The sequence below is a fragment of the Bos javanicus genome, chromosome 17 (assembly GCF_032452875.1).
Source record: "Bos javanicus breed banteng chromosome 17, ARS-OSU_banteng_1.0, whole genome shotgun sequence".
Classification (NCBI taxonomy): Eukaryota; Metazoa; Chordata; class Mammalia; order Artiodactyla; family Bovidae; genus Bos; species Bos javanicus.
Window position 1 is genome coordinate 10,820,712 of NC_083884.1, and position 12,018 is coordinate 10,832,729.

Here is a 12,018-nt window from a genome sequence, read left to right on the forward strand (position 1 = left end):
CTCATGAACACCCCACCACTCACCATGATCTCCCTCTGCTCTTCCAAATTCTTCAAAAAATTAGAAAATTCACGCAAGGAAGCATCTGTAAGGAGAAAGGCATCATTATTTCGTGGCCAAAGCAAAGGAAAGCCAACGAAAACCTCGTCTTTACGTACCTATGCAGCGTTCGTCGTCCGTCTCTGCATCACCGATAAACTCAAATTTGAAGTCTCTTAGGGAGTGCGCAAACTTCCGCTGGGCTGCCGAGAGACCTGGAAAGAAAGATGGAGTGACCACGGGCGTCCTTGCTTCCAGTCAAAGTTTAGCATGAACTGATTCCTCCTCAGATGGCAGAGCTGTGGAGCTGTCCTCCACATGAGATGTGACGAGACACAACCCAGCTCCTCAGCCAAGGGGCCCGGCATCCCACCTGGGCACGCCCAGGGAGTTTGTCTGCTATGTTCTAGGATGGAGCAGTTGCTGGAGAAATATTTATATTGCTCCCAAAAGCAGTCTCCCGTTCTCTACTCACTCAGGTCAGAACGTGGGCCAAGTCAAGTTCCAGCCGTCATTAGGGGCACACTGCACCTGAGAGCACCTCCCGAGGCTTGGTGACATCCAACTAGGCGCCAAGATTTCAAACACAGACATCTCAAAGCCCAGTCAGCCCACCAGATGCCCTGAACTGATGCTCCAGCTCTGGCTGGAGAAACCCAGAGGATTCAAAGAGCTTTCAAAGCAAACAGCAGCAGCCAGGTAAGCCAAAGGCCAAGCTTAAATGGCAGAAAGAATTCATTCTCCAAAAGACCTATAGGGCCTCATCTATTTTTTCTTTCTAAACTGGTGATTCATAGAAAATAGTGGAAAATTCTTCTTCTGTAACAGGCTAACAGTTTGGCTCAGAGGTTAAAGAGTCTGCCTGCAATGCGGGAGACCTGGGTTCAATCCCTGGGTCGGGAAGATCCCCTGGAGAAGGAAATGGCAACCCACTCCAGTATTCTTGCCTGGAGAATCCCATGGACGGAGGAGCCTGGAGGGCTACAGTCCATGGGGTCGCAAAGAGTCGGACACGACCGAGCAACTTCACTTTCATTAACTTTCAACAGTTATGTTACAGGCCACACACGATACTACAGGATACATATTTCTTTAAACCTCTCTCAATGCTCTAAAGAGAGAATAAAGGTTATCCCCATTTTACCATGGAGATGTTAGCACTAAGTCACACAGCTAGTACAGCAGCAAAGGTTTGATTGCTTCCAAAGGTTTAGAAGCTGCTGCTCCCTGACGTACGGCTCCTGGCTCACTACAATAAATACTGACAGACTGGGTTAAAGTAACACTTCCTGTCAAGCAAACAGAAAAGTTGAAAAAGCAAAACACCAGTCCATAACTGTTGATCAGAGCGCTTACACAAAAAATAAATACGGACAAGAAATCGAAGCACTGGACGTGAACACTGAGGGCTGTTTTTAATAAGATGGTGTAAGATGGTAGCAGCAAAAAGCTTCTCTTTTTTAGTCACTGTATTACAGCTAACAAGCAAGGAATGAAAGAAAAAATTTCTTATTTTTACACTGGGAAAAAAAACTTTTTAACCAACTCTTTACCTCCACTCATTAAGCACAATGGTTCCCCAATGCCCTCCTTGACAAGCTGCTGCTTCTCACTTCTTAAACTTCCTACGAACCCTCCCCAGTTCTCCCAGCCGCTCTCACAGTCTGGCTGTTTATTTTCTTTCTGGCGGCGCTGAGTCTTCACTGTGGCATGTGGCCTTTCTCTAGCTGTGGCTCACGGGCTTAGCTGCCCCGTGGCATGTGGCATGCGGAATCTTCTCAGACCAGGGATGGAACCTGCATCCCCTGCATTGGCAGGTGGATTCTTAACCACCGGACCACCAGGGAAGGCCTCTTAATGTTTTCTTAACAGTTTCTATTTTAGGGTAGTTTCAGGTTCACAGCAAATTGTGGAGAAGGTGGAAAGGTTTTCCCTAGAACCCCTGCCCTGATATGCATAGCTTCCCTCATTATCAACAACCTCCACTGTCACAGATTTGGAAACCTCATTCTTCCAAAGCTAAACCAGAAACGTTTTAGAAGGTGACACAGGATGGTAATTTCTTACCCTTGGAGTACAGAACAAAAGCACAACCATCATGTAAAACATGATGGGTGCAAGCATGGTCTCCTTCTCCACCCCTCCTTTGTAGAAGGCTTCTCTTTAATGGGACTCTTCAGCTCCTTTGGCAATAGGGAGAGTTTTATCCCACCCCCGGAATCTGGGCTGGTCTTGTGGCCAACAGAACGTGATGAAAGGGACACTGCTAATTCGGAACCTCCAGCTTCAGAACTTCGCGCATCCCTGCTCCACGCCATTGAAAGCCTCTGACCGCCATGTGATCAAGCCCCAGCTAGCCTCCTGAACGGTAAAAGATGTGTGGCCCAAGCCCCCCACTTATTGCCCCATTGGTCAGACATCCCACCCATAGAAGCAGAGCTTCCCGCCTTAAAGGAGGTAGCCCAGATGAGATCATACTGCCCAATGGGCAGAGTCCAAACTGAAATAAAGACTGTTGCTTAGGCCACTAGACACGGGGTGATTTGTTACTAAGTAATAAATAGACTAATATAGAAAGGTTAATGAAATTTGACTGTATTAAAATTTTAAAGACATTAAAGAGTAAAGAAAAAGCACATACCCCAAAGGTACAAACAGCAGCTATGAATCACTGAGGTAAGGCAGAAAGTCCCATAAAAAATTGGGCAAAACATTTGAATAGGCTCTTTGCAAAACAAAATGAAGGAAATCCAAATGGCCCAAAACCACATGAAAAGGTGCTCAAACTCATTAGTGATTATAAAAGTGAAAAGAAAACCTCAACACACCTCAGTACACTCATCGGACTGGCAAAAATCAGTAAGTCTGGCAACCTCAAGGGTTGGTGTATCTGGAGCAACAAAAATTTTCACTTACTGCCAGCAAGGGTAAGAATGGGTATGTGGTGGTGGTGATTTAGTCGCTAGGTCCTATCCGACTCGTTGTGACCCCAAGGACTGCAGCCCGCCAGGCTCCTCTGTCCATGGGATTTCCCAGGCAAGGATACTGGAGTGGGTTGCCATTTCCTTCTCCAGGGGATCTTCCTGACCCAGGGACAGAACACGCATCTCGTGCTTGGCAGGCAGATTCTTTATCACTGAGCCACCTGGGAAGCCCAAAAATTGATACAATCACCTTTCAAGTATTCTGGCATTATCTAATAAGTTCGGTAAGAACCTAGAACCTACAACTGTCCTTCCAGGTAAATTCCTAAGATGAACTTCAGCACACGTGCACTTACAGATGCGTACTTTCTACAACATACATCCACGCATCAACACAGATTAACCTCACAATGTGGAGAGGAGGAAGGAAGTCCCGAAAGAATCCACAGTATGGCTGTTTCACATGAAGTTCAAAGCAAGCTCCACTAAACCCTATGTGTACGTTGCATACACGGGTCACAAAATTACAGAACAACTAAGAACGGTAAGTGAATCATTCTCTCAAAAGTCACATGATCTTCACCACCTGGGACAACGGCAGAGGATGCAACAGACGGCTACGAGGGGATTCAAAGGTTATTTAACTCATAACCTAGTGGTGAGTCTGTGGATATTTGCTTTCTCATTCTTCTTTAAAGCATACACCTGGTTCCCATATTTCTGTATTTCCACCAAAATTTCACATCTAAACAATAAAAATGTTTAAATCATAAAAATGTAAAGCCTGGGGATTTCCCTGGTAGTCCAGTGGTTAAGCTCTGCGCTGGCAGGGGGGCACACAGGTTCGATCCCCGGTCAGGGAACTAATATGCCACATGCCAAGGGGCATGATAAATAAAATAATAAAGGTATATATCTTCTAAAAAAAAATATAAACCCTGGCTATCAAGGCCAGTCCAGAGTTAATCCAGGCAAACATAGGATTATTCCCTAGGATTGGCCATGACGGCCTGTTCTTGGTGTACACAAGCCAAATCACTCCAGACTACCAGGCTTCAAAGTGCTGTCCCGTCCTGGAAGGGCTCCTTCCCCGCCCGCACCCCCGTCTGGCTGGCTCCTTCACAGAAACCTGCCCCTCCCACCACCCTCCCCAGAATCATCGCCCCTGTGCCCTACACCCCGCTCTGTTCCACAGCGCGCGACCTTCACAGCGCTGCTCACCTGAAACTGCCTCATTTAGTCAGTATTTTCTCGGGATTCTCTCTTCTCCCGCCTCAGCTTATCTGAGCCCTGAGGCAGCAGCTGGCACCCTTGTGCTTCCCTCTATCTTTGAAACAGGGACCAGACAGTTTTTGCTTTTTAGTTCATGCAGCTGTTTCCAAATAGTGAGTGTGTGGGCTTATTATCATTTTTAATAACTTTATCGTATTCCATTTTGCTAATGTTTGCCAGTTCTCAACAGGGGCACGTAATTGGTTCCATTTGTGTGTTTATCTATGTAAATCTCTATGTACTTATTTATATATGCCATATATAAACAACATATAAATGCTTATATTATACATATAGAACCATGTTAGTCACTCGCTCGTGTCAGAGGCTCTTTATGACCCCATGGACTCTAGCCTGCCAGGCTCCTCTGTCCAAAGAATTCTCCAGGCAAGAACAGTTGAGTGGGTTGCCATTCCCTTCTCCAGGATATCTTCCCTACCCAGGGACTGAACATGGGTCTCCTGCATTGCAGGCAGATTCTTGATCATCTGAGCCACCAGAGAAGCCCACAGAACCATAAATGCTGGTATAAAATCTATTTTTCCCCTCTGGAGTCTCTTCCTTTATTTTATCCAAAACTACCGTGTCAAAAAATACTTCAAGAATCATGCTTTCATAATGTCAGGGCAAGATACTCTCCAGAAAGCTATAATTTAAATGCATCCATTTCTCAACATTTATTTCAATTCCTAATCTCATTAGTTGAAACTATTTATAACAGCAGAATTGAACTGAATCATATTTGCACAGCTAATATGATACATTTCTTCCTATGTAAATACCATACTTTTCTCTCTTACCTCTGTGCTAGGTATTATAGTTACATTTATTTTTATTTTAGAATATAATCATTGTTCCCCTCCACTGACTTCTTTCTAGTGTTATTAAGAGTTCATTAAAAAAACTTCTTATTGCTTAAAAATTTCACCACTCTAAACTCCAGTTCCATTTAATCATCACAAATGTATCACCTTTTCTGTTGTGTAGTACATTTTTTAAATATTTACTTGTTTTTGGCTGCATGAGGTCTTAGTTGTGGCTCCCAGGCACTGCTGCCCTGAGGCATGTGGGGTCTTAGCTCCCCGACCATGTCCCCTGCATTGGAAGATGGATTCTTAACCACTGGACCACGAGGGAAGTCTCTAAAGTACATTTTTAATCCCTGGTGGCTCAGACAGTAAAGAATCCACCTGCAATGTGGAAGACCCGGGTTTGAACCTCTGCTTGCAAAGATCCCCTGGAGGAGGGCATGGCAACCCACTCCAGTGTTCTTGCCTGGAGAATCCCCATGGACAGAGGAGCCTGGTGGGCTACAGTCCATGACGTTGCCAAGAGTGGACACAACTGAGTGACTAAGCACAGCACACTCTCCCATGTAGTTTATACTCTGAGAGATCTCTGCTGCCTTTTCAGACATAACAAAATCATAAGACACTTTACTACATTTACACAGTCCATTAAAAAAGTACAAAGATGCTCTGTGCCAAAGATAAAGGTTTATCATAGCACATGAAACTCAACCAGTCTCAGTTACAATGGCTGGCAGTGCTCCTCTGCTAGGGGAAGGTAATGAAGGGCCCACTAGATGCGACTGCCTTTGTTGAGTGCCTACTCTGTGCTAATGGACTTACAAATAATATTTCACTTATTTCTTATAAGCAGCCTGAAGGGTGAGTGTTGATGTTACCTTAAGTTACAGATGGGTTAAGCAGGTTCAGAGATAGATTAGTGACTTGATCAAACTCACAGACCTCTTTAGACTGCTCATATTATGACCTGGAGGCAAAGGATCAACTCCTTGGTCTCTCAAGCTTCTACTGATGTCTTCTCCATCACATTGTTCTGACTTTTCGGGAGATTTGACATGATTCCCAGAGCCTTTGCACAGATCTCAACTAGTTCTCTTGAATGGCTCAAACTAAATGGATAATAAACCGTGGGAAATTCTGAAAGAGATGGGAATACCAGACCACCTAACCTGCCTCTTGAGAAACCTGTATGCACGTCAGGAAGCAACAGTTAGAACTGGACATGAAACAACAGACCGGTTCCAAATAGGAAAAGGAGGACCTCAAGGCTGTATATTGTCACCCTGCTTATTTAACTTATATGCAGAGTACATCATGAGAAACGCTGGGCTGGAAGAAGCACAAGCTGGAATGAAGATTGCCGGGAGAAATATCAATAACCTCAGATATGCAGATGACACCACACTTATGGCAGAAAGTGAAGAACTAAAGAGCCTCTTGATGAAAATGAAAGAGGAGAGTAAAAAATTTGGCTTAAAGCTCAACATTCAGAAAACTAAGATCATGGCATCCTGTCCCATCTCTTCATGGCAAATAGATGGGGAAACAGTAGAAACAGTGGCTGGCTTTGCTCCAAAATCACTGCAGATGGTGACTGAATGAAATTAAAAGATGCTTGAAATGAAATTAAAAGATGCTTACTCCTTGGAAGGAAAGTTATGACCAACCTAGACAGCACATTAAAAAGCAGAGACATTGCTTTCCCAACAAAGGTCTGTCTAGTCAAGGCTATGGTTTTTCCAGTGGTCACGTGTGCATGTGAGAGTTGCATCATAAAGAAAGGTGAGAGCAGAAGAACTGATGCTTCTGAGCTGTGGTGTTAAAGAAGACTCTTGAGAGTCCCTTGGACTGCAAGGAGATCCAACCAGTCTATCCTAAAGGAGATCAGTCCTGGGTGTTCATTGGAGGGACTGATGTTGAAGCTGAAACTCCAATACTTTGGCAACCTGATGTGGAGAGCTGACTCATTTGAAAAGACCCTGATGCTGGGAGGGATTGGGGGCAGGAGGAGAAGGGGATGACAGAGGATGAGATGGTTGCATGGCATCACCAACGCAATGGACATGGGTTTGGGTGGACTCCGGGAGTTGGTGATGGACAGGGAGGCCTGGCGTGCTGCGGTTCATGGGGTCACATAGAGTGGGACACGACTGAGTGACTGAACTGAACTGAACTAAATGGAAAATTCATATACCATATGTTTCCATGTCCCTCATCCTCTTCTGCATGCTGATTCCCAAGGATGGTAAATTAGCACTACTCTCTAGGAACACCTTCAAGGCTGGCACATACTACTGGATAAGACCAAACCTTTGTTGTCGGTGGTGTTATTTAGTCGCTAAGTTATGTCTAACTCTTGTGACCCCAGGGACTACAGCCCACCAGGCTCCTCTGTCCATGGTATTTCCCACACAAGAATACTGCAGTGGGTTGCCATTTCCTTCTCCAGGGGATCTTCCCAACCCAGGGATCAAACTCACATCTCTTGTGTCTCCCTGCCTTGGCAGGTGGATTCTTTACCACTGAGCCACCTGGGAAGCCCAATATGATGCCTGTGTGCACAAAAAGCATAGCTGACTTAAAAGAATTAAAGGGATCTGCAGTCTTTCAACTGAACTTGCCGCTTCCAGAGTCTCCCAGAGTGGAACTTTTAGGTCTTCAATCTGCAGACAAATGGAAGAGAAAAATACAGCCAGGGTTGGAAGAAATTTGAGAGATGAGGAGTTGTATTTGAGACCTACTCAGTCTGAGGGCAGAACTCCACATGTAGAGATCCAACCACACTTTATTTGTAGCATGTAGGATCTAGTTCCCTCACCAGGGATCGAACCTGAGTCCCCTGCATTGGGAGTGCAATGTCTTGGCCACTCGACCACCAAGGAAGTTCCTAACCACAGTTTAAATCCAGGTTTGGAGAGCCTCCAGACGCTGGCTGGAATTGCCCCACTCATCCCTGATGGTTTGACAAACGAGATTATTTCTTACAGCACAGCCACCTATGCACCTAATAGTTCTGAACAATTAGACACATACAGCACTTGGAAGGAAGGGAAACCTCTCTGTTCAGATTGTTCTACGTCACTGCCAGGTAGCCCTCTGGGTACATGAGAGCCCCTGAAGTGACAAGACTGGCCCTGGGAATAACGTTGTAACCACAGGATCTCTCTGCAACTTCCCATCCCATCAACCAAACCACTAAATGGCACACTTGAGGAACCGTGGCATGCTCTCTAATTCCCGGTTTGAGATGGAAAATGAAGCAGCCAATAAATGTACCTTTCTCACTCGCGAAATCTGACACTCAGGATTCTTCACCATATCAAATCCTAAACTCTTTTTCCAAACGGACAAACTGCACACAGAAGCTCACATTCCTCGGCATGTAGAGACTGAAATCGCTAGATTATCAAATATGCACCGGCTCTGCCAAGGGAAGGGCCACCACCCATTCTGCACATCAAAACACGTCCCCAAATTCCTCTGTGTTTTATTTAGAGAAGAACAGGGTGCAGACTCTAAGAACTTCATTTCGTTCACGTCAGATGCATGCCGAGGAAATAATGCTGATGTTAATCCAAGGAACTTGGAAGTGAAACAAAATTCCTCCAGGACTGTGGACGGGCTTCTCATTTTTCCTTCGTGTTTTTCCAGATTTACAGAATTGACTACAGCACCGTGTACAAGAATAGCCGTCTGGCCTCTCTATACTAGTCAAAAAACAAAGAAAACAACTCATCTGATAGTTTTTAAGTGGTGCAAATGTCTCTCCAGCCCAGAATGCCTTACTGGGCTAGTCATGGCCTGAAGGCCACATCACAGGCTATACTTCAAGCAGCTCAAGGGCCAGTACCATCTGTGCAACTCTTACATTAAAGCCATCCTAGCCCTAACTCTCCAATCCAACCCAATTAGAATGCTTGTGCAGAGTTCTTCTTAATCACAGAATAAACCCCACCTCAAGTCACTAGTAATAGAATGGCCTGAACTGACAAATGCTGGGGGTAAAGGAACACAAGCTGAGTCCACAAAGATGCAGATGCCTCAAAACAAATGCATAAACCAGGACTCGAGACCCAATACGGAGGGTCTTCCCTGGTGGCCCAGCGGTAAACAATCTGCCCGCCAATGCAGGAGACATGGGTTCAATCCCTGATCTGGAAAGATCCCACATACTGTGGGGCAACTAAGCCTGTGCTGTGCTTAGTCGCTCAGTCGTGTCCGACTCTTTGCTACCCCATGGACTGTAGCCCACCAGGCTCCTCTGTCCATGGGGATTCTCCAGGCAAGAATACTGGAGTGGGTTGCCATGCCCTCCTCCAGGGGATCTTCCCCACCCAGGGATCGAAGCCAGGTCTGCCACACTGCAGGCAGATTCTTTACCATCTGAGCCACCAGGGAAGCCCAACTAAGCCTGTGGGCCACAACTACTGAGCCTGTGCTCTCGAGTCCAGGAGCTGCCACTGCTGAAGCCCACGTTCCCTAGAGCCCACGCTCCACAAGAGGGACCACTGCAATAAGAAGCCTGCACACCTGTAACTAGAGAACAGCCCCCACTTGCTGCCAACTAGAGAAGAGCCAACACAGCAGCAAAAAACCCTGCATGGCCCAAAACAAATAAATAAAAACTAGAAAAAAAGACCCAATATGGAGCATGACAGACAACCAGATACTGTTGACCAAAGTGATCACATCATTACGAAAAACGCTTCAGAGGGGAATGATCTGGGCAATGCAGAGAATCCCACAGGGCAGGCACACTTCCTGCCTGACCACCCAAGGCAGACCACCACCCAATCCTCACCGCCACACCCTGCCGCATTCCAGACCTCAGCCACGCTGCACACCTCTACAAACATGGGGAGTCTTTTCGGGTGAGGGTGTCTGTACAGAGAGAGGAGCTGCCACCGCAGGCTGTCAGATGAGAACGACATTCATTCAAACTTCGGCCACACATCTAAGCAGCTAACACTTCTATATTTGTTTCCTGCTGCTGCTCTAAGGTAAACTACCACCAACTGAGTGGCTTAAAACACCACCAACTTATTATCTTCTATTTCTAGAGGTCAGAAGTCCAGACGGGTCCCTCAGGGCTGTATTCCTTCTGGGGCCCTAGAGGAGAATACATTTGCCGGCTTTTTCAAGCTCCTAAAGGGTGCCCACAATCCTTGGCTCATGCCCCCCAGCCGTCAATCACATCCCTCCAACCTCTGCTTCTGTCATTACGTCTCCTCCTCTTACTCTCTTGAGGACCACCATAACTACAATGGGATCACCATGACAACACGGGATAATCTCACCGCCTCAGGATCCTTACTCCCAACTGCAGAGTCTCTTCTGCCACCAAAATTAACATTCACAGGTTATCCGGTAATTAGGAAGGGACATCTTTGGAGAGTCATTACACTGCCTACCATACCTGATAATGTCGGGTACTCTCCTAACCACCTTGTGTTCATTGATTCATCTGGGTATCACCACAACTCCGAGAGGCATGTTCTGTCATCATGCCCATTTTACAGAGGAGGAAACTGAGACACACAGTCAAGCACCTCAGCCAAGATCACACAACCAGTCAACAGTGGAACCAAGAGGTACGCACAACTGCCCAGGAGGAGGCAGGATGAAGAACCCTGCCTGAGGTGCCCCCATCTCCCACTGAGCGCTCCCCAGTGAGACCAGATCCCACGGGAGTCAATCTGAAAATCACAGACAGTCTTCCCCTCACTCTACAGGCAGGGAAGAAAGCACAGCTGTGGACAACTAGCTCAATTTCACACACCTAATTCAAGGAGAGCACTCGCTAGAATCCAGATTTTAGTACAGAATCCAGCCTTGGTTTAGCCTGGTGAGGCAAAGAATGGCAGTGACAGGTACACTCTTAGTGGGGGACACATGGTCCACCAGCTGAATAGCACGTCCCGGAGAGAAGCCGCAAAGCTGCACGCATACACATGCTGTGGGATAAGGCGAAGTGCTTAAGTATGAGAAAGAATAACCAGGCTAACACCCGCTCAACTTCTACCTTCTCTAATCACATGAGAAAACAAGAAATGCTGACGGACCAACAAAGCTGAATAACGAGAACGTATGGTGGAAACGACGGCACCCGCTGCAGTGCTCCTGCCTGGAAAGTCCCACGGACGGAGGGGCCTGGTGGGCTGCAGTCCATGGGGTCACGAAGAGTCAGACTCGACTGAGCGACTTCACTTTCACTTTTCACCTTCATGCATTGGAGAAGGGAATGGCACCCCACTCCAGTGCTCCTGCCTGGAAAGTCCCACGGACGGAGGGGCCTGGTGGGCTGCAGTCCATGGGGTCGCGAGGAGTCAGACTCGACTGAGCGACTTCACTTTCACTTTTCACCTTCATGCATTGGAGAAGGGAATGGCACCCCACTCCAGTGCTCCTGCCTGGAAAATCCCATGGACGGAGGGGCCTGGTGGGCTGCAGTCCATGGGGTCGCGAGGAGTCAGACTCGACTGAGCGACTTCACTTTCACTTTTCACCTTCATGCATTGGAGAAGGGAATGGCAACCCACTCCAGTGTTCTTGCCTGGAGAACCCCAGGGACGGGGGAGCCTGGTGGGCTGCCGTCTACGGGGTCGCACAGAGTCGGACACGACTGAAGTGACTTAGCAGCAGCAGCAGCAGGATCATTGACACATCCAGAGAAGTACCTAAACCTGAGCAACAAAAACCGGTGGTCCTCAAAGTTTTAGAATAGCAAAGGAAACCACTGACAAAACAAAAAGACAACCTACTAAATGGGAGAAAATATTTACAAATCTTATGACCCATAAGGAGTTAATATCCAACATATATAAACAGCTCATACAACTCAATATTTTTAAAGTGATTTAAAAAATGGGCAGAACTAAATAGACATTTTTCCAAAGATGTATAGATGGCCAGACATATAAAAAGATGCTCAACATCATTAATCAGAGAAATGTAAATTTAAAACCACAATGAGA

The 12,018-nt window shown here is 46.4% G+C and overlaps 1 protein-coding gene and 1 non-coding gene across 10 annotated transcripts in view; both read right to left on the reverse strand.

Moving 5' to 3' along the window:
* Positions 1 to 12,018, reverse strand: part of ARHGAP10 (Rho GTPase activating protein 10) — a 384,526-nt gene that overhangs the window by 288,323 nt on the left and 84,185 nt on the right. For all 9 annotated transcript variants that reach the window (XM_061384041.1, XM_061384036.1, XM_061384039.1 and 6 more), the window contains exons 2-3: positions 159 to 254; positions 24 to 85 (exon numbers count right to left, since the gene is read on the reverse strand). In XM_061384041.1, the coding sequence (XP_061240025.1) occupies positions 24 to 85; positions 159 to 254 (158 nt within the window). The remainder of the gene's footprint in view (positions 1 to 23; positions 86 to 158; positions 255 to 12,018) is intronic.
* TRNAG-CCC (transfer RNA glycine (anticodon CCC)) lies at positions 7,854 to 7,926 on the reverse strand. The gene has a single exon. It is a non-coding gene; the product is annotated as a tRNA-Gly (tRNA).